The sequence below is a fragment of the Physeter macrocephalus genome, chromosome 4, assembly GCF_002837175.3.
Source record: "Physeter macrocephalus isolate SW-GA chromosome 4, ASM283717v5, whole genome shotgun sequence".
In the NCBI taxonomy this organism is placed as follows: domain Eukaryota; kingdom Metazoa; phylum Chordata; class Mammalia; order Artiodactyla; family Physeteridae; genus Physeter; species Physeter macrocephalus.
In genome coordinates, this window is record NC_041217.1 from 15,633,951 (window position 1) to 15,656,661 (window position 22,711).

The following is a 22,711-nucleotide window of genomic DNA, read 5'->3' on the forward strand; positions in this document are numbered from 1 at the left end:
GCACAGGCTCCGGACGCGCAGGCTCAGTGGCCATGGCTCACGGGCCCAGCCGCTCCGGGGCATGTGGGATCCTCCCGGACAGGGGCGCGAACCCGCGTCCCCTGCATCGGCAGGCGGACTCTCAACCACTGCGCCACCAGGGAAGCCCGGGGCAAACTATTAAACCTGGAGTTACTTTCTTTGTAAATGAAGTGGTCATGGGACCTAGCAATTGATACCTCATGGGGTTGCTGTGAGAAGCAAGTGAGATCGTGCACTGAAGGTACTGAGCAGAGTGCCTCATACAGAGTGAGCCTTGATTATCAACCATCATCACAACCGGGTAATGATGCTCAGGAGAGAGACTGGGATGCAGAAGAAGAGCTAAGAGGGACTTGAGAAGGGTCCGGTGCTGCTCCTCAGACCAGAAATGAGGAAATGCTGGGCAGAGAATTCCTCCTGGCCGGCACTAGGAAGCCAAAAGGCTAGGAGCGTAGTAGGTCTGTTAAATCAATAGGCACATTAGGAGAAACACAAGCCAACATTCAAAAAGGAGTAATGGGGCTTCCCTGGTGGCGCAGTGGTTAAGAGTCCGCCTGCCGATGCAGGGGACGCGGGTTCGTGCCCCGGTCCGGGAAGATCCCACTTGCCGCGGAACGGCTGGGCCCGTGAGCCATGGCCGCTGACCCTGCGCGTCCGGAGCCTGTGCTCCGCAACGGGAGAGGCCACAACAGTGAGAGGCCCGCGTACCGCAAAAAAAAAAAAAACACACACACAAAAAAGTTGTTTCTTTAAACTTTTTCAAACCCAAATAAGAGTTAATTCCAAAGAATATAATTTTTTCCTATAAACATACAGATGCATTCATATAATCACTTAAAAGAAAAAAGAACTCCTTCTGACTAGTATTCATCGGAAGAAAAAAAAATTCTGAGCTGCCTTCTGTTGTGGTCACAAAGTTTAGTAAGTGGACAGGAGAAGAAATAAGCCTCTTTCCTCCTGCAATCAAGAACAAAAGAGTCTGGGAAGTGTTATCAGTGGTGAGTGTACACTTTTAGGATCAATCTAAGACCAGCAACTAAAAATCTAGTGGCAAAATTGGTGTCAGCAGATAAAATCCAAGGGAACTGAGACAGAAAACTGATATGGTGGTACTGAAGGGCTGAACGCTCAAACTTCATATATAGGGGATTCCAGAAAATGAATGATAAAAAAATTAGATATTTTTAAGACTTACTTCTGCTGCCTCCTTTTTACAAACCTTTAATATCATCTAATCACCACTGAAAATATTCTTAATTCCCCTTTTTTATTATATTTTAACAACTTAATGGGAAAATTTGCCCATGAACTAAAATCTCTTAAGAAAAATTCAGTCTAAAATGGTTCAATGCTTGAAAAGCTTTTAAAATATACAAGGCAGGGTAATGAGGGGGTTAAGAGAAGAGGCTCTGGGTTCAGACTGAGACCCAACTGTGTCTGGGCAATTTGTTTTCTGTGCCTCTCTGTGAACTTTATAGAATTTCCACATCTATAAATAATATACTAATATTAGAATGGTAGTATCGACTTTAATGGAATGATGGAAGAATTAAATAAGATAATTAATGTAAAGCACTTAGAATAATGTGTGGCATATTTTAAAAACAAATATATTCATTATTATTATGACAAATTAACAAATTCTTCATCTATTACTGATATAAAGGCATTGTATTCAATTCAAGAGGATGAAACCAACTATTTACACTGTCCACATATGTAATTACTTATGGATAAGCATTGGCAGGTGAAAGATTAGAACTTCAAATTTGAGAAACATCCAAAACGCCTCAAAAATATTTAAATATTCACCTCATACTCATTATTAGAATGGCCATTATTAAAAAAAAAAAAAAGAAAATAAGTGTTGGAGAGGATACAGAGAAATTAGAACCCTCATGCACTGTTGGTGGGAGTGCAAAATGGTGCAGCCTCTATAGAAAACAATATGGAAGGTCCTCAAAAAATTAAAACTAGAACTGCCATATGATCCAGTAATCCCAGCTCTGGGTATTTTATCCAAAAAATTGAAAGCAGGATCTCAAAGAGATATTTGTACACCCATGGTTATTGCAGCATTAGTCACAATAACCAAGAGGCAGAAACAACCTAATGTCCATTGATGAATGAATGGAAAAAGGAAATGTGGTGTATACGTCTATACATATAATGGAATATTATTCAGCTGTGAAAAAAGGAAATCCTGACATATACTACAACATAGATGAACTGAGGACAGTATGCTAAGTGAAAGAGGCCAGTCACAAAAACACAAATACTACATGATTCTGCTTATAGGGGGTACTAAAGTAGTTAAACTCATAGAAACAGAGAGTAGAATGGTGATTACCAGGGGTTGGGGGAAGGGGAAGATGGGGAGTTGTTATTTAATTGGTATAGAGTTTCATTTCTGCAAGATGAGATAATGTTTAAGAGGTGTTGTACAATAATATGCATACAGTTAGCACTAAGGCATTGTACCCTTAAAACGGTTACGATGGAAAATTTTAACTTATATATTATTTTATGTGCATTTTATGTTATGCTTTTTACCACAATAAAAAATAAAATGAATTGGACTTCCCTGGTGGTCCAGTGGTTAAGACTCCACGCTTCCAATGCTGGGGACGCGGAGGTTCAATCCCTGGTCGGGGAACTAAGATCCCACGTGCCGCGTGGTGCGGCCAAAAAAAAAAAAAAAGAAAAAGATGTGAAAAAATAAAATAAATAAAAAATATGTTGGAACATTATTTCTTTTACATATAAACTTATATTAACTTTTCGTATAAACCAGCATACTTCACCAGCATCCATTACCTAATTTTGCTTTCAGGTAAAACTTCTGAAATGGTGTAACAAGAGAACTCCAATGACCAGGCCTGTTGAATTTCAACTACTTAAAGCAACTTCAAAAGAAACTTAATTAATGCCCTGTGTATACTTTACCATTTCTATGATGATGTTATCTAAATTTAGCAAGTACTATATCAGAAAAATGAATCATTGCCTTGGGCTGTACCAGTAAAGAAAAAAAATTCTGACCCACGCCACTGAACGCCACCCTGCTGTTCCTCACAACCTGTCTCACAGCCTCCAAAACCTGAATTCTAACAAGTAACAAATCCTCAGGATTCAAATCATATTGAGACATATACTCCTGCAACTGATTACCAAAAAAAGTGACCCACGTTCGCATCAATAGGAACTTCAGACAGCAGAACCCTCATCAGTCATTTTTTTTGTTTTCTTTCCTACCTTTAGGGTGAACATTTTAGTGTATCCTACCTGGATTCAGCCAGAACCAATTCTGAATTTATGGGAAAAAGGATCTTATCATGTAATTACTTTAACATATGTTAAAGCATGCACTTTGAAAAATATGAAGTACAACGTATCTTTCCTCCTATTTGTGCTCAAGCATTTAATATGATGCTCTGTAGACAGAGGCCATTCTAACAATGTAATTTATTGGTTATTCTCTGAACGAAGCAGCATTATTTGTCAGGGCTTGGCTCTGAGTGAGAGAGAACCAAGAGGAAAGAATGAAAGCTATTAGAATGTTAAGAGAGGTACTGATACCTTTTCTTGGGAGTTCATCTTGTCATCAAAGAACAGCCTCCAGCCTCTTCATCAAAACAGTCATCAGATAATACCAGGGTGACCTGGATGCAAGTCCAGTTGTCTGTAGGCAAAGTATCAGCCACACCCTACTACCTAAGAAGTCCCATCACAGATGCAAAAATCCACCTAGCTAACAGATAAGAAAGTAAATGGGGTTTTTAAAGAATTAATTGGAACTGATCCATGAAGTCCTTCCGACCTGAGCATGTAAACAACACAAACTTCCTTCTCACCAGTGACTTGCTGGAAGAACTGGTGTGGAGTGCTGGGAGAGGCTGTGGATTTGACCAGTGGTAGGCTGGGGCAGGCTAGGAAAAGAGAATTACTCGCCAACAAATTCCCTGGAGGAGATGGCAATGCACGTGCTTCCTTTCCAGTAAGAAAGCGACTTTATCAGGAACAGGTAAGTATGGATGGCACAGGTGGATCAGGACACTGGAACCACAGAGGGCACCAGTTCTCACGCCAGCTCCACCTACATTCAGCACCTGGGAGCCCCCTTCCTTCCTGGCTGCTACTTCTGAGGACACTGGCTCAGCTGAACCATGGGAAATGGATTTTATTTTCTGAGTACAGAGGGTTTTTTTTAAGAAAAAAAAGTTTACAAAAGTTTAAAAAAGAGAGAGAGCATATAGCCTCTTAATTATGCATATGTAAAGATAATCCAGAATAACATTCTTATTTATTTGATTCTATAATGTAGGCCGTATCAGAGTAGAGTCAATGGAGAATATACTAATATTACAGATATATTAGAAATTTAGTTAAAGTGTGAAAATAGAACTAAGTTTAAAAAAATTACTAACAAGCTTGTCCTTTTATTAATTGTAACTATTGCACTTTTAAGAATTAGCGATATTACTACTACATGTTTTTGTGTTTTTTTTTGTTTTGTTTTGTTTTTTTCGGTACGCGGGCTTCTCACCGCTGTGGCCTCTCCCGTTGCGGAGCACAGGCTCCGGACGCGCAGGCTCAGCGGCCATGGCTCACGGGCCCAGCCGCTCCGCGGCATGTGGGATCTTCCCGGGCCGGGGCACGAACCCGTGTCCCCTGCATCGGCAGGCGGACTCTCAACCACTGTGCCACCAGGGAAGCCCCTCTTTTGTTAATAAATACAAATAAATGCAATATCATTTACCAGAGGATCATAAAATTCATACGATAATTTCTTCCCAACCATTGTGAAATAACATAGACAGTAGAAGACAGGGTCACTCGTTTTGCAAATATATTGCTTAGGAAAGTTAACTGTGTCTGCCTAACTTGACTAATTATCCAATCTCACTAATTTGACAGTGAACTACAGTTGGACTTTTTACCATGGCATAAAAAAGTTTCATTGCAAATTCTTTTCCTCCTTGAATGCCACTGGCATATACCCCTTACATGGGATAGGTTCCTATCTGCTGTCACCCAACTGGACAATATACCCTCTCAGGAAGTTAAAATATGTTGATTTTAAATGACTTTCAAAATACAGTAACATAATGCAATGTGTTTAATAAACATGTAAATGATACCAGAGACGCCGGTGTTGCAAATGTGAGTTCCTAACATCTGAAGGACCAAAAAAATAGTGGGGATCATTAAATTTTCTTCTCTTTTCTTTTCCTTGATCAAAGACCAACCATGCAATTTAATCTCTGAAAATTCATCGCTCTTATTTTATACAACCAAGATCCAACTTTTTGTCAGTGACTCTAAATGCTACTTTATTTTCATTTACATTGATTCTGTTTTCTGATTAGCTGGCTGATACACACATGTGTATGTCATAGTGAACAGTGAAAAGAGGCTAGAAAATTCTAATTCCGGGAAAAAAAATATTCTGAAAACTGAGATAATAGGCTAAAAAAAATCATCATGATAGAGACTTGTTTTCAATTTAAATAAATGATATGCATGCAAAGCTGTCCAGAAAGTCCTCTGATATGAAAGTCCTGGCAGTCATTGTTGCCTACAAGGAAGATGAAGTGAGGGTGTCTTAGTCTAGCAGCTACCCAGACTAGGGCCAGCCTTCAAATCTAGCCCTAGGTTTGTTTTGGTATGACCTCAAGCTCAGAGTGGTTTTTATATTCTTAAACAGCTTAAAAAATAAAACAAAAGCAAAATTGAGTACATGACAGAGAAGGCATGTGACCTACAGATCCTAAGATATTTACTCTCTGTTTTACTCTCTGGTCCTTTATAGAAGAATTTTGTTACCATTAGCTCTTCAACAACCTGAGAAGTGATGACAATTTAGGCCAATTCCTAAAAGTCAGAACCAACCGTGAAAAAGGAATCACTACTCATTTATCCTGAGAAGTGGATCCACTAAGTCAAAACCGAGAGAGATCAAACTGTAAACTGTGCTGTTTCCTAAAATATCAATTCGCATAATACATATTCTTTACCCACAAAGAAAGTCTGCAATACTAAATTTTAATATTAAAATAAACACTGAAGCTAACAATTAAAATAGCAGCATAATAATATTTCTCATTGATAACTTGGCAACATTCATGCATTTCAAAAACTCAGACAAAATTGGCATCAAATGCAAGGAAAAGTGGGAAAGTCAATTAAACATAACAAAAGCAAGCTCGGAGTTAAAGCAAATGAGGTTTAGACAATATTTCTTTTGAAAATATCACCTCAATATTTAATTTAATACTACATCCAAACTGATAATCACTGAATTCGTTAAGTCAATTTAGACAATTCCATATTATTTGGGATTTTAATTTTAGAACTTATTCGTTTTAATCTGCTACGAACAAACCGGGAGAGTTATTTTCTCTAAATGCTATTTAAGTTAAACAGATAATACCTTATTATTTTCCTTGGTAAGTTTCATATGATGTACAGACACTCAATTTGTAAGTTACTTCCGCCAGTGCTGCAAATATTCTATTCTGAGACTAAAATAGCACATGACGGCAAAGAAAATGCTACATCCAGGAAAGGTACTCTAGGACTAAGCCATCTACTTCAGGAAGGAGTCAACAATTCAGGGTGGAAAACAGTAGACCCATAGACTGCGCCCATTCACCTTTAGCATATGCCTTCCTCCTCTTAATGCCCTATGTTTAAGGTGAGATTTAGGCTCTTATCAGTGTCACCTTTAGACTCAGACTAGGAGAGCCCCCCACCTGAAAGCCCTGGGCTTTAGAAAGTATCACGGTGTAACCCCTTCCACAGGCTAAGGAGACAAGCCCCCCTTGTACTGCATGATCCCCAGTACCTGGGACTCCCGAATTCCCAGGATAAACTCCTACAAACCCCGTTCCAGGATCTGCGTGGCCCTCTCCCCTGGGTCGCTCCTCTGGAAGATGGCCTGGGCTGGACTGCAGTGCCAGAGTGCACATTACGAGGCCTGTGCGTGGTCAAGGTGCAGCTGTTAGGAAGGGGTGGATGGGCCTTGGACATGGGGGCAGGGGAGTCCACACTATGTACCAGACATGATGGAAGGCAGAGGGGAAGGAAGAGAAATGGGCTGGGCTGCAAGCTAAAAGCTGGCTCTCCTTCTACTGCCTCTTTCTGACACAAAACTCCTAGGAGTCTAAGAATTAAAAATGCCAAGCTAGCCTCCCAGGCCATTGTGGAGGCACATTTGTCAAATAAGAGAACAGAACATATTTGACTTAGCAGTTTGTTATCTTAATTTACAAATGCTTACATATTTACATACACAATATGTGGGTGTACACTGTATCATGTCCCATGAACATCCGCAGTGGACCTGGTTCTCATGATGGTCACTCCTAGATTTCACGCTGCAAAGACATTCTGCTTTTTTATTTCCTGAAACCCACATTCAAAGCTTAATTGGGATATTTTACTCAAGTGATAAGATTCAGGTTCCCTTTCTGATTTACCTCCGTCCACAGTTACAGAAAAAAATAATAATTGATCACCAGAAAACTACATAAAAACCAGGGGAATTTCCTGGTGGGCCAGCGGTTAGGAGACTTGGTGCTTTCACTGCCGAGGGCCTGGGTTCAATCCCTGGTCGGAGAATTAAGATCCCACCAGCCGAGCAGCACAGTCAAAAAACAAAAAAAAACCAAACAAAACAAACTATATACAACCAATCAAATTTCCAATCGGCCCACCTAAATGCCTTCTAATATAAAAGGGCACTACTGTGAAAAATGGCTACAGGGAGAGAAGGTTTATTATCAGAGCAAAAGGGGGGTAGCTGTGAGCTGAGAAGCTCACAGGTCCTTCTAGTTTAGCATCAAAGACATCTATTTGTCCTAGAGTATTTGAACCACCCAATGCTTGAATAGCCCAGTCATACTGCCAATATCAACCAGAGTCAATCAATTATTGAGCCCTTACTATGGGCCAGACGCTTTGATAGTCTCTTCATTTAATCCTTACCACCTGGGGAAGGGAGGCACAGAGAAGTTATAGCCTCTCAGCAGGTAAGTGGCTAAGACTTGGACCTGGTTTTATTATGAATCCAAAACCCATGCTACAATGAATATCTTAAAAAATATAATCCCCTATTTTTAAAATATATAATATTCTCTTTTTAAAAGAGGGGGGTAATGCCATATTTCTAGCACAAGAATGAACGGTGGAAATGGTTATATTAATAAATATATACAATTTATTTTCCATATTCTTATATAGACATAAAATCTTCAGGGGGTTAGTGTTTTGTGAATTAAATAATGAAACCTATATTGACTTTGGGGGGATATAAAGATATTTTCCTTCTCTTACCTCCTTAACAAGAATCCAGGGAAAACTCTTAATGAGAAGGTACCAAAAAAAAAAAAATCCCCACATAAGTTCCCACTCATTTATGAATTAAGGCCAAACTAGAATTAGAAAAAAAAATCAGAATAACAATATCACACACAAAAATTAATAAGCCTAGGGGCTTCCCTGGTGGCGCAGTGGTTGAGAGTCCGCCTGCCGATGCAGGGGACGCAGGTTCGTGCCCCGGTCCGGGAAGATCCCACGTGCCGCGGAGCGGCTGGGCCCGTGAGCCACGGCCGCTGAGCCTGCGCGTCCGGAGCCTGTGCTCCGCAACGGGAGAGGCCACGACAGTGAGAGGCCCACGTACCGGAAAAAAAAAAAAAAAATTAATAAGCCTAGAAAACAACAATGAAATCATTGCTGCCATTGTAACCCTGTGAGATGAAAGAACAGTCAAAATCCTCTAAAAAGTTTTTGGTCAGAAGAAAAAAGAAAACTAAAACCTTCCAAAACTTTGACTTTTACCTAAGTGTTGACCTAATTCAATAGTTTTCCAATGATAACTTGGAAACAGTCAATAAGTACAATATGCCTTTCTGGTTGACTTTTACTGAAATTTATGATTAATTGCCTTTCACAACTGGAATATCACATTCAGCTTTGAAAAGAACAATTCTCATTACTTTTTGTTTGTTTGTTTGTTTGTTTTTTCGGTACGCCGGCCTCTCACTGCTGTGGCCTCTCCCGTTGCGGAGCACAGGCTCCAGACGCGCAGGCTCAGCGGCCGCGGCTCACGGGCCCAGCCGCTCCGCGGCACGTGGGGTCTTCCCGGACCGGGGCACGAACCCGCGTCCCCCGCATCGGCAGGCGGACTCTCAACCACTGCGCCACCAGGGAAGCCCCAATCTTAAACTATTATAACAAGAAGTAAAAATTCTAGAGAGGAATATTCCCATGACTATGGCTTTGAATATATATGTCCCTTAGTCAAGTCAATGAGAGCAGAACCAGGAAGCCACACTTATCCCCTTGGCCATAGGGGCTATGAGACGGTGGAAAGACTTGTTCTTAAGGGCAGCTGCATAATCCTTTCTCATTCTGTGGGAGAGCTTTAAGGCAGGGAAGGGAAAGACTACCATTGGTCAAGGAGCGTTTGGCTGCAATGCTGCCTCAAGGCATGAGAATGGATTCTACGGTCCCTTCTTCATCAGACTAAGCATCTGTGATGATGCAACAGATTCGGCCACTTTCAACATCTTCAGAGTTGAATCGCTATCACTAGTTGGCCAGAGGAAGGAGGGGCTGTTCCAATCTCCCTTACAATTACCACCCTAATTATTACATTACACTTTCACAATTTAATCCCTTTATTTGCCTCACTGCCTTTTTGGGGCTAAGTGAGCACCACGGCGCGATGCCCGCTTTTGTAGCTAGCAGGGTAGCAGGGCAGCAGGACTACCACCCAGCTGCCAGCTACAAGCACAGCCAGGTGGGCAAGCCCAGAGTGCTAATCTGGACAGTGACATTTCTGTCTGCTGCTCAAAATCCTTGAAAGTTGCCGTCTCCAATATGGAGTAGAGCTGAGCACTATACATCAATGCCAAGAATCACCCTGTGGCTCACCCTGTGAAGCTTTTGGTAGCATTTCAGCATCCTAAGGAAGAATCAGCGATAGAAGTCCAATTGTTCTATTCCAGGGATCGCTCGGTAAGTAACTATTGCACGGCTATTAATAGCTAAGCGATAGGATTTTTCTTTTTTTTTTTTTTTTTAAACAACTGTCAGGAAATGTTTTCACATAGTTGTCCTATCTTTGGAAAACATACTGAGGATCATGTGGTTTCAACCACCCCTCCCAAAACAAAAAACTTTGGTATTCCCTCAAAGCAGGAGACATTTATAGGAGGAATTCGCTGCAATCCACAAACCTTTGGGAACCAAGCTTTCATAAAGTGTTGCTAAGCTGAAGCTCAGGCCAGCACAGTGCCAGGCCCACAGTAGGCTTTTAGTCAATATTTGTTGAGTAAATGGGAGTGATTTTCATATTGAGACCCTTTTGCTTATACCAGTGTACACAGTATTTGTTAATCTATCCCCAAACACTCCCTTATCTTTGTGTAGTTAGACCCCGAGCTGCGTAAACTGAGTTAACAAAATCAAATTACTAACAGTTTAAATTTGAGATGCTCTGTAGCATCCATATTCTAATACTGTTGGACAAGGGCTGGTAAGAACCCAAAGATTTGAAGCGTGTATTCATTCTCAAGTTTTGCAATCTGGTAAGTAGGCTGAAGAGATACTTTCAAATGCCCCAAAGTGAGAGGAAGCTTCGCATACAGATCATCATTGTTTTTATTTACTCACTTTACACGTGATTTTGTATTTCACTTTATCCAGAAGCATTCCTTGAGGTAGGTATTAACGCCTTCCGTTTATAAATGAGAAGAAAGAAAATAAAGATCCAGTGGATAGAGGATTTTTGTAAGAAAATGCTAATAAAATATGGCTATGATGATCCATTAAATATGAAGATACAGCTATTAAAATATTTAGGTAACTCATACACGCGCCACGGTAACTTGGCTTGTGTTCTTCCGTTAAAACTATGAAAGGCCATGAAAAGATTAGGCTGATAGATTCACTCTATCATGTAAGAGTTATGATATCTTGAACAACTGTGCACTTTAACTCTTTAACTGTGTCTTCATCAGCTACACATCAAGGAAGTGATTATGTAACAGCACAAAAGCAATGGGAGATGGTACCACCTGTTGCACTAAGCACACTCACTGTGATCTTCAGTGCTACTGGGTGAAAAGACTTGCCCGCCCACATGCTCTTAAAAGGAAAGAGACTACTTTCTGTGCTCATAAAGGGGTTCAGAATCACCTTTTGTTAAAACATTTAGAAGGATTAGAGTTTAACAAACATCGTCTCCTTTGCACTTTAAAATCCAGTAAGCATGTCACGCAGTTATTGAACTGATCTCAGTTATGCCCAGCAAGGGACCAGGAGATGACAAAGAGGAGGTGTCAGCGGTAAATTGGCAGCAACACGGTAATAGAGCTGTGGTTCTCAAACTTGGGTGAGCATCAGTCACCTGGAGGGCTTGGCAAAGCACAAATCGCTGGGCCCTCCCCCAGGGATTCTGACGGAGGTAATCTGGGATGAAGGATGGGCATCTGCATTTCTAACAAATTCCCTGGCGACGCTGAGAGCGGCCACACTTTCAGAAGCACTGTCACAGAACACAGCAGAGTGGAGTGCAGTGGTTCTTAACCTCGGCTTTAGATGAAGCGGTAACTAACTAGGAAGCTTTCATAAATCCCCGCTTGCCCTGGCTGCACCCAAGGCCAATTAATTCTGCATTTGGGGGTATGAGCCTAGGCAGCAGTATTTTTTTTTTATGTCTCCAGGTGACTCCAGTGAGCCTTCAAGGTTGAGAACCACTAACATGAGGAAAAACACACTTGTATCTATAACGGTTTAAGAAGATGCATTTTAGGTATTTTTGTTTGGGCCACGCTACGTGGTTTGTGGAATCTCAGTTCCCCGACTGGAGAGCGAACGCGGGCCCTCAGCAGTGAAAGCGTGGAGTCCTAACCACTGGACCGCCAGGACATTCCCAGAAGGTACACTTTGTAAACCACGGAGCAGAGCAGAATAGAATCACTGCTGTGCCGGGGATCCTCAATAAACAATGATTCTTTCCTTCCTCTGTTTTCTTCAAAAGTGTATCACAAAGGATCTAAACAAGCGAAATATAGTTTTCTGTAAGATATATACCTATAGCTTTGAAAGGGAGCTGAGTTTTGTATTTGTGGATTCCTAGTTTAAAGGGTCACATACAAATTTTAGTCATGTTTGTCTACATTTTTCGGTGGGAAATAACCTTGTTATTTATAAATCCGGAGATCTATAAAGGTTTGGGTATGTCTTACATACAGTGGAGGCATATTTTATATCTTGGTACAGTCTGGAAGCTTTTTCATACAAATTTATTAAAAAGGTGGGGAGGCTTCCCTGGTGGCGCAGTGGTTTGAGAGTCCGCCTGCCGATGCGGGGGACGCGGGTTCGTGCCCCGGTCCGGGAGGATCCCACGTGCCGCGGAGCGGCTGGGCCCGTGAGCCACGGCCGCTGGGCCTGCGCGTCCGGAGCCTGTGCCCCGCAACGGGAGAGGCCACGGCAGTGAGAGGCCCGCGTACCGCAAAAAAAAAAAAAAAAAAGGTGGGGAAAGTACATCCAACCACAGGAAAAGAAGGAAGGGCGTAGAAAATTAAATTTGTTTAGAGAAGTGATTCTCAAAAGTGTAGCTCCTGGACCAGCAAAATCAGCATTATCTGAAAATTTGTTAGAAATATAAATTTTCAGACCCCCTACCCAAGACAGATGTAATGAATCAGAAGCTCTGGGAGTGGGTGATCTGCATTTTCACAAGCTCTCCAGGCGGGTTTGATGCACACTCTAGTTTGAAAACCACTGGTCTAAAATACTGATCATTTTAGCTATATGAAGAACAGAAGAGTTTCAAAGCACTATTTATGCAGTGTGCATCGGTTCAGTTGCTACCCAGACCCCCACTGCTCTAAGAACAGCTGTGCTCTTTTAAACTCCACCCATAGCTTATTATCATTCCATCTTTAGAGCTTGATAGTAAACGTGGAATTGATAGGGAGCATATGGGGGTGGGCGGGTGGAGTCTATTCTACAAATCCTCCACTATCAATTTGAACCTCTTTCTATTTTGCACTCAAGACAGAATTAAGAATGCACGACTTGACTAACAAGGACCAGAACCACGAAAACCAACCAACCCACCATCACATGAGGCTGGAGGAGGGTGGATATCGCCAGGTGCAACCCTCACTCACCTTGAATCGTCCTCTTGAAGAATGCCTTGCAGGCTTCACAGGATGCTACCCCATAGTGGTACCCGGACGCGATGTCACCGCACACTAAACACAGTCTCTTGGGCATCGAGTTGAGCATGTATTCGCACTTGGTCTGGGGGTCTTCAACAATGGTGCTGGAGCAGTCATCGTACAGTTTCCGGACAGGCCCACTACCTCCTAGGATAGGAGCAGAAGGGTAGAGAGGTGGCGAGTCAAGTCCGTTCTGATGGCCATTCATGGTTGAACTGTAGCTCCCGCTGGCGTCTGAAGAGCCACCTGGGCTGTGGTGGTTGACGCTGTCCGTCAGGGAGGCTGGGCTGGAGGGTTCCGTCTTGATGAAGGACGAACAGCTGGAATCAATGTGTCGATCTTTGTTTGACATTCTGCAGAGAAGCCTGAGGTTTAGGGAGGTGCAAACAGAGAGAGAAAGAGGAGAGCGTGTCAAACACAGATACCAAAAGAAGTCGAAACAAAGAGAAGGTGAAAAAATAGAGAAAGTGAAAAAAAGATCGAAAGGAGAAAAAAAAAAGAGAGAAGAATTCATACCTTAAAGACATTGCTCTTTGAGAGTGCTGCCTAAGAACTAGGGACTACATATCATTCTCTAGTCAATATCTCTTGTTCTACAACAAGGTAATCAGCATAAGGGCATGACAGGGTTACATCAAAGTGCCCAGACAGGCCATAAACAAAAGCTCTAAGGGATCTAGTTCCTTTCATTTTACCTTTCTCCTGGAGAACCACTGTCAATATCGAAATCAACTCTCTAGATTCTAAATTTATCCACGGAAGAGGAGTAATTTGCAAAGTCCATATCACTTCTAAAATTACCCTTATCCTCACTCTACTTTTCTCTTCCATTTTCTGATGTTGCAGTCATTTTATTATGAGCAGAACTAAACTTTTATTGTCAAGACGGAACAGATGATTCCTCAGCTCTGTAATTACTGTTTGTCAGCACGCTTCCATAAGCATAACTATGTCTTTTATTGATCTAAGACACATAGGGACTATATCCTCAATCACGTTGCCTCTTTAATTAAATTGCTCTATCTCCTAGACATTTAGCGATACAGAAAGACATCAAGGATAAAATGCTAGCCGATATTTAAGGATTATTTCCTAGAGCCCACAAAACAGTGAAATGATCACCAGCATTGATTAATAAATATGTACATGTGTTTACATGTGTCCGTGTCTGCATGTGCGATTTGCCACTGTTGAAGAGAGGAATCACTAAAAGCCATTTGAGCCTTCAGTATACCTGTGAATCCATAAACCTGATACTTCATATTCAGCAAAGTAAGGATGTATCAAATTTTGTCCTGAAAAAATGAGATCTGCCACGGTCTCTTTTTCTCCCCTTCCTTTGGAATTTTAACATCATACCTCCTAAAAGGAAATATGATGAAGCATCTAATCTAACAAACTGTCTCTCTTATCTAGAAGAAACAGACTGCCCCTCTTACTTTGTCAGACCCGTAAGTGATTAAATTTCTGAAGAGGTAATTAGATGAAAAGATATAATTGGTCCTATTTTCTTTCTGGCTCTCCATAGTGCAAAACCCCTTTTAGCAAAGTCTCTAGGAACCTTCTGAGAGCCCACTATAGAAAGAAGAGGTGACAGTTGAGAAACAAACTTAGATAATTGCTTTCCAGTGCAAAGTTGATTTATGGGAATCCCACAGGGTAATGGACATTCACTCGAATTTGGGGGAGTAGTCACAGGAAGACCGAAGGGATGCAATTATCGCTTTCACTATAAATCTAATGATATTTTATCACTGCACAAATTTCATGCTCTCCTCCGGGTGCCCCCTTCCCCCACTGTTCCGTTACTTTCAAACGAAGAAAAATATGGTTATTTCCTATCAGGGAATGTTCACTGAACGGTTCCAAGAAGGCGGTCTCTCAAGAGCAAAGCATCCAGAGCAAGAATTTGCCTCTTACCTAGCAGATTTCCCATTGGAAGTTTTGTGCTGCTTTCTAAAGTAAAGCAAACTCAGGATGTGAAGAAAGCAAACAGGAAGGAGAAATCCACAAAAATATCTTCTGGCTTTCGCCCACCTACTTGTGTTGTCCTTTCGTCAAGAGGTAGTGAAAGAAAAAAATATCCCCCTCCAGCCTCAACCAGGCGTCCGTCCGCTCCCTCCTGCATCTGCTGCCTTGTCCCCCGTCACTGTTAATGAGCTCTGTAATTAATAGATCGCTTTCCTTGTCTCCCAGCTTGCACCCTGGGCTAAGCACTTTTCCTCAAGTCAACGTTTGAAAGAAAGCGGGTCGGCACTGACTTACAGCAGCCCTGCAAATTCCTTTTAATTTAAAGCACTTACTCTACCACTTCACTTATTACCTTATAATTACTGGACTGCTCGCACATACATTATGATCTTAGACTACAGTTAGAAGTTATTAGGGTACTAAAACACGGTTGCTCCTCTTTTCTCTCTCTGGCACTGAATTTCTCACAGCCATGACAATTAACTCTTTCGCCATCTGCCTGCGAGGCACCATTTCGTAATCATTTTTTCTTTTTCCCAAGGAGAGTTGCTTTGAGCTGCTTGATCACAAAACAGACCACGCTTTCCCTGGGCCCTCTTTTCTCTCTCTCTCTCTTTTCTTGGATTGTCTCTGTTCAATTTTATCCCAATTTTCTTTCCCTTGGGCTTTTTCTCATGGACTTCTAAAATGTGCAGAACTCTTGACTGAGAAACAAGGCCAGGAATCACCCTCCTATTTATGGAAGGGTTATTTGCAAAGTCACCAAATGTTTATGTGTCAAAGGCATGTTGTTAAGGTCTTTGAAAAACTGGGTGTCTCCAGCCAGCTGTCTCCTCGAAAATCTCAGCCCCTAACTTTGCAATAATCTGGATGGAAGCAAGAAAATTCAGCAAGTTCAAGTGGTCAGGGAAGCCTTTGGACAGTGGCAACCTCTTCTCCTACACAAGTCTGGCCATTGTAGCTGTAAAGGAAAGTGAACATGCTGGATCCGTGCTGTAGGTTTTACATGTTTCTTCTCAGACATGAACTGCTTCTTTAATGAATACCTTTTTGCCCAGTGGAAATAATAATAGAGTTGCCATTTATCAAGTGCTTACTACATGTCAGGCATTGACCTGAGTACTTTACAAATATTACCTCATTTAATCCCCAAGACAACCTTGTGAGGGAGGTACTACTACTCTTTAGGAAACAGAGCCTCAGACATCAAATAATTTCCTGAAAGTCATACAGTTTGGAAGTGAAAGAGTCAGGATTTCAACTCAGGGCTGACTCCAAAGTCCAGTGAGGACATGTCCTGAAGACAACAGAGAGTTTTTCAAGGTGTTCACTGATGTTTTTTAAATAGCCAAGCAAAGAGGGGTAGCGCTGGCACACACGGAGGCTCTATGACATTCACACTCACCCAGGAGTGGAAAAGTGGCTGAAGAAGCCACCACGCTGGCTACAAGGCTACCCCGTAGAGTCACCCTCCCCAGGGTTTGAAGTGACACCGAAACAGAATCTGAAAGAACACAGTTGTCTCCTAATTACTACTTAGCTCATTACACTGAACATTTCCTAGATACCATTACATTATACCCTAAAACTATAGTGGGTCTTAATTCTCTCCCTCTCTGTCTCTGAAATTCTACAGCTCTATTATTCAAGCCTGAGATATTCACAACTATCTATAAATTCAATTGTCAGCTGGTGGGTTTTATTCTAGACTTCACTTCAATCTAAAATTAGAGGCACTAAAATTCACATTAACTCTAAGAGGAATGTAGTGAATAAGACTTTATTTCAAAAGAACACCTTTTTGTCAGAAAGAGCCATTTTCAAGATGATGGCTTTATCTGGAGCCAAAGAGAATAAGCCCAATTCCACATTGTGCTGTTAACGCAGAAATTTTAGGTCACATTGGATTAATAAAAATCTAAATTTAGTTAAGAATTATGAATAGAAATAACATGTGTTGGAAAAATGTGGGAAATATTTATTTTAAAGGCTACGCAGCGTTGCTTTTATTATTTTAAGAGAAATGATGGGAGACACAAAGGAAAAAGAGAAGCAACTTTCTAAAAATCTTCTCTGAGTGAACACCCTGAGAATAAACTGGAGGGAGAAATAACCCTGTCAAGAATAACATTTATTTTCCACATAAGAAACTAAATTTGAGGGATATAACAGCCTTCCAGAGGCCAGAGACATTGCAGTGCTTTAGAAAGTATTTTCAATACAGTTTGAGGTATAGTCTTCTGTATTCTATATATATTCTATATATGTTCTATTATATATATTATACATATATACATATATATACATTTATATATAAATTCTGATGATCCTGCTTCAACATAGGAACTTTTTTTTTTTTTTCTTTTTGCGGTACGCGGGCCTCTCACTATTGTGGCCTCTCCCGTCGCGGAGCACAGGCTCCGGACGCGCAGGCTCAGCGGCCATGGCTCACGGGCCCCGCCGCTCCGCGGCATGTGGGATCTTCCGGGACCGGGGCACGAACCCGTGTCCCCCACATAGGCAGGCGGACTCCCAACCACTGCACCACCAGGGAAGCCTGTACATAGGAACTTCTTGCCCAGCCTTGCCTAAGGGTTAGCAAGAGTAAAATTTATCTTTGGTGTTAGATACTAATGATCAGGCAAATAAAGCTTCTTGGTTGCTGGACTATTTAAAAATGTAATTTTAGACAGTTGATTAACTGTACATACAGGTGTTCATGTATAGGGAGAAAGTGACAAAAAGAATAAGAATCAATTAAAGTTGCTGCTGGAGGGGAAAACAAGATAATCTGTAAGTTAATATTCCATTTATATTATAATTATCAAGCTTGTTTTCAGAGAGGCTACCTAGATCCAGGTAAATGTGTGACTTTCTGTGAATTTCTGGGCAATGTGTAGGTGTCCAGAGTGGTCTACATTTCCCAGAAGGGACTTAAGCCTATGTTCCATAGGCTTATATATGATTAAATATTATTAACCCTTTCACCAAACTATTGGGTTGCCCAAAAAGTTCGCTCGGTTAGTGAATACATTGTTCAACAGTTCTTCGTGAAAGTTAAAAATGTGTCTTTTAGTTTACTCTAAACGCGAACGAATGTTTTGGCCAACCCAATGAAAGTTCGTAATAAGGAGCTGTATTTCATCTTTTGAATTTTATACCAAACTTGAGTTCGTTTGCTACTTTATTTCCCTCCTTAAAAAAAGTGGTGCGTCAATGCAACACATGTGTGCAGGTCTTCTTTGGCCTTCCTGATTTTAACACCAAGGCAAGATTTTTTGAAATTTTATTATACCTATTTCAGTGACAGACACCTAAGTAGGCTAAATAAATGACAACTAAACAACTCACTAGTTTATTTTCTTCCTTGTCATCCTTAAGGGCCAGAAAAGGTACCCATCATCATTATAAATTCCAAACACTTTATCAATTTATATCTCAAATTTTTACATAACAACAATGGAGCCAGCAAACCTGCAAGTTTACAAATATGAGAAGAGAGAGAGAGAGAAGTAAGAAGCCAGGATCCTTAGTTCTCTCACTGAATCAGAGAATTTCAGGGCTGGAAAGGAAGGTTATCAGAAGTCGTATTGCTGGGCTTCCCTGGTGGCGCAGTGGTTGAGAGTCCGCCTGCCGAAGCGGGGGACGCGGGTTCGTGTCCCGGTCCGGGAAGATCCCACATGCCGCGGAGCGGCTGGGCCCGTGAGCCATGGCCGCTGGGCCTGCGCGTCCGGAGCCTGTGCTCCGCAACGGGAGGGGCCATGACAGTGAGAGGCCCGCGTACCGCAAAAAAAAAAAAAAAAAGTCGTATTGCTCATCACTTAACCTATCCAAAATAGGAATGAAGCTATAAGGATTGGCTGGTTTTCTACGTGCCGAAATCACCAGATTGAATATTTAAGTGTTTTTGTTTCAAAAAATAAGAAGCTTTCATTAGCCTATAGGTTTGGGGTTTTGTTTTAATGCTTTTAGAAGAAAACCTCCAAGACTAAGGCAGCAGAGCTCCCCGAGGCCCAGGCTTCAAAGCTCATGACCCCAGCAGCTCCGCTGGCAGTCTGAGTTACAACTCCAAGCACGCCACTTTACAATGAGCTTTTTTTTTTTTTCTCTCCTGCTTCAACTAATTGCACTCTCGTAAAGTGGCAAAATGTGAATCACTTAGTAACAAAATGGGCACCAGCTGCTATTGTCAAAGAATGGTGATGCTGAAGAAAGAGAAAGCAACCGAATGAAGTGTCATATGTCAGAAATCAACGGTGCAACGTGTGATTTGAGAAAACATGACTACTTTACAGAGACAGGGTGTCATTATGGCATCACAGTAATACGCTGCTTTGACAACTGCTGGGTCTAACATATCATCATTGCATTAAGGTACACTGGCTTAGTTGGGGAAGGAAGAGAGAGGATTTTTTTCTTTTAATAAGAAATATCTTCAGGTCTGCCTGGTTAACCTAACAGAAGGAGACCATTAATTGTAAAGAAGGAATTGTAAATTCTGACCCACACGCCAGAAAGATTAAAACACATGCACACATATGCACACACACTAAGATATTATTTTAGGTCTTCTTTAATAAATGTGGAGGCCCATCTAATGGAACAGAGGTCTGCATAACACGGTCACAATGATTTAGTGATGCCGCCTCTTGATTCTTTGAATAAACAACTTGTGCATTTAGTCTAAAAGACTCTTTGCAACTTACTCTGTCAAGAACCAGAGTAAGCAAACAGCTCCCCACAAAGCTGATGCTTGAGTTGTTGACAAGAGATGTAGCTAAGTTGTGTGGGAACCAGGGGCCAGCTCCTTCAAGTAACAAATCGGAGCCTCTATCTAAGCTGAACGCTTTCCCAATTCTGTCAAGGGCCACGCGTGCTACACTAAGCAAAAAAGTTTAGGACAAATAAAAACAGGAGACTTGGAACTCATTTCTGGCCAGTCGTTGAAAGCACCCCAGGAATATAATTTCATACCTAGGGCTAAACCATGACCAGGAAGGACCTTGCTGAAACCCTATCTGCTTTTAGGGCTCCAGTGTTCAATTTTGCTCTGAAATTATTAGGTTGGTCGACTATCCTGATTTAATCACTGAAATCTCATGCCCTGGGACTTCCTTAGTCCAGACAATCCAGGATGGTTGGCCATCCAATCGGATATTGAGAAAGACCTATAAAACCTTGTGCCTTTCCTCCTGCTGTTGTCCCTAAAACAAAGGAAAGGAAATGGATTCCATTCCTTTTCAGCAAAGAGAAGTGCACTGTTCACGCTGGGGGTGTTCTAAGTGTATGGGTTAGAAAGGGCCTGCATCCTATCTTACTGTGCCATTCCAGCCAGAGAACGCTGCCCAGCGCCTTGTTAAGTTATCCAGACTATTTTAGATGTTGGAAATTGCAGTTGCTTCAGTTTGCATTACCAGCTGATTTCTGATGCTTCCTGGTTGATAAACTTTATTAATGGGAAAAGAAATGGCCCTGTGATATCACAATGTGTTGCTCATTACAGCTGTTGACAGTTTCTGTATTGAAGGATTTGATCTGATGCAGTAGCGCTTACTAGTGTAATTCTTCCTTAGCTTGTTTTCTTGGACCTCTGTCAATCTGAGGGGGCGCATCCCTTGTTTATAGCTCTAAATACAGTAAGCGAGCTACTGGCAAATCAATAAGACTGTTAAATGCATAATAATGCTGGGTAATTGCATACATGATGTTTTGCATAATTAACTGTCTGAGCTTTTCTTTAATATAATGGCTCTCATGTAATACAGAGCAGCTATAAGTCTATAAAATATACACAGTTTATATGAACCATGATTCTGCTTAAAACTCTGGCTAATCACCTACATTGGCTTTGAAGGGAGAGCTCTCCTCCACTGCCAAGTCCAAATCAATTCTTATGACATTACTTTACAACTAACATGATATTTAACTGATGATGGCTATTAGCTATTATACAGATTGCATTCAAGGACTGTAACAGTAGGGGGAAAAAAATACCATTCAGTTTAAACAAACTTCTGCCATGTAATCAATATTACTGAGGCAAATTAAGTGTTTTAACAAGTGTGTATATTTGCCCTAATGCAGCTTAATTAACTATATCCTCACAACTGCCCAAGTCCAGGACACCTATGGATATTAGAAGACAACGTCAAGAACTGTCTAGTCAGCAACTCAGATGCACAAGAGATACAAAACAAGCATTTTATCTCCAATCCCTAAGAAGAGTTCTTTCCTTACACAAGTTACTCCCCTGGGACCAAAAGCCAGAGGCCCAGAAGAGCTTTAGAATCAGGTACTCTACATCTTGATGTAGGAAATGCCCAAGTGTTGACCGGATCGCTATCTCCAGGGTAGAGTGAAACAGCCCTGGGCACAAGGTGGGGACCCTGCCAGAAAAAAAAGGTTAGTGTGGGGTAAAAAAACTACCTAAGATAAATCATCAAAATGAAGCTTATGATATATGCTGAATGTAACATTTATTCGGTCTTAGAGATTTACTATGCCATGAGCAGACCTCCTCTGCAGTAAGCTTTCTAGAGAAAAGAAATAGTCTCCTCCTTCTACAAATCTCTGGTCTTTCAAACAGAAATATGGATCAATAAAGTTTGCTTGTGTTCAGACAATTCTGCTTCCAAGCAGTCAAGGCGCACACCGAAGAGAAAAAGCCGACACAACAGCGGGGGGACTGACAGCTAAATGAAGACCTTCTAAAGGCATCCCGCTAGAGGAGAAATAAACAGACATTCAACTCATGGAAAGTCTATGCACTGATCTTTACAAATTAAAAATCGAATACAGATGCTTTACACACACACGCCAGTGATGGGAGTTCACAAATCAAATCCAGGTCAATGAAAGCTCAGGCTGCCTGAATCTCCCTTTCCTGTTCTCTTTGCTACGCTGGAAGAGGAAATAAGAATGCTATCAAGAGTTGATGTAAGGATACTGAGATCATAATATTGATGTCACCCTTTACTCATGAAGAAAATGTTTTGCAAAAGCAATTACAATGACCAATAAGCCAGCTGCCCCCATAGAGACAGACCGAACGTTCCTCTGGAGTGGAACTCTGAAACATTCCCGGAAACTGGGTGAATCACAGTGGTGAGAAAGCTGAGATGCTAAGGAGGAATCACCGTTGCAAAAAAGGTTGCTTCGAGCCTTTTGGAACATTTCTATGTTAGAGGGAGATTCATAGTACCACCACAGATAATACACCACATCTTTCCCCGTTGGACAGCGGTTAAACTATATTTATACTTTTAACTTAATAGCTTAGTTTGCAGTAGTTAACATCTGGCTGCAAAAGCAGCTGGTCTGGGGGTGATCTATGATAGCAGAGGTTACCATGATATTCTGTCGGTATTAGGTGTTGTTCAGCTGAACTAGGAGGGTGGGGGGGGGTGTGGAAGAGGGGAAATCAGCTAATTATTAATCCTAAGACTCCTTCCTCTGTCTTCTTTCTTTAAAAGAAAACATTT

At 41.4% G+C, this 22,711-nt stretch overlaps 1 protein-coding gene across 32 annotated transcripts in view; it reads right to left on the reverse strand.

The window, feature by feature from the left end:
* ESRRG (estrogen related receptor gamma) overlaps positions 1-22,711 on the reverse strand; it is a 665,923-nt gene that overhangs the window by 163,103 nt on the left and 480,109 nt on the right. For all 32 annotated transcript variants that reach the window (XM_055084019.1, XM_055084015.1, XM_028488318.2 and 29 more), the window contains one exon: positions 13,209-13,624. In XM_055084019.1, the coding sequence (XP_054939994.1) occupies positions 13,209-13,611 (403 nt within the window). In that variant the 5' untranslated portion in view covers positions 13,612-13,624. The remainder of the gene's footprint in view (positions 1-13,208; positions 13,625-22,711) is intronic.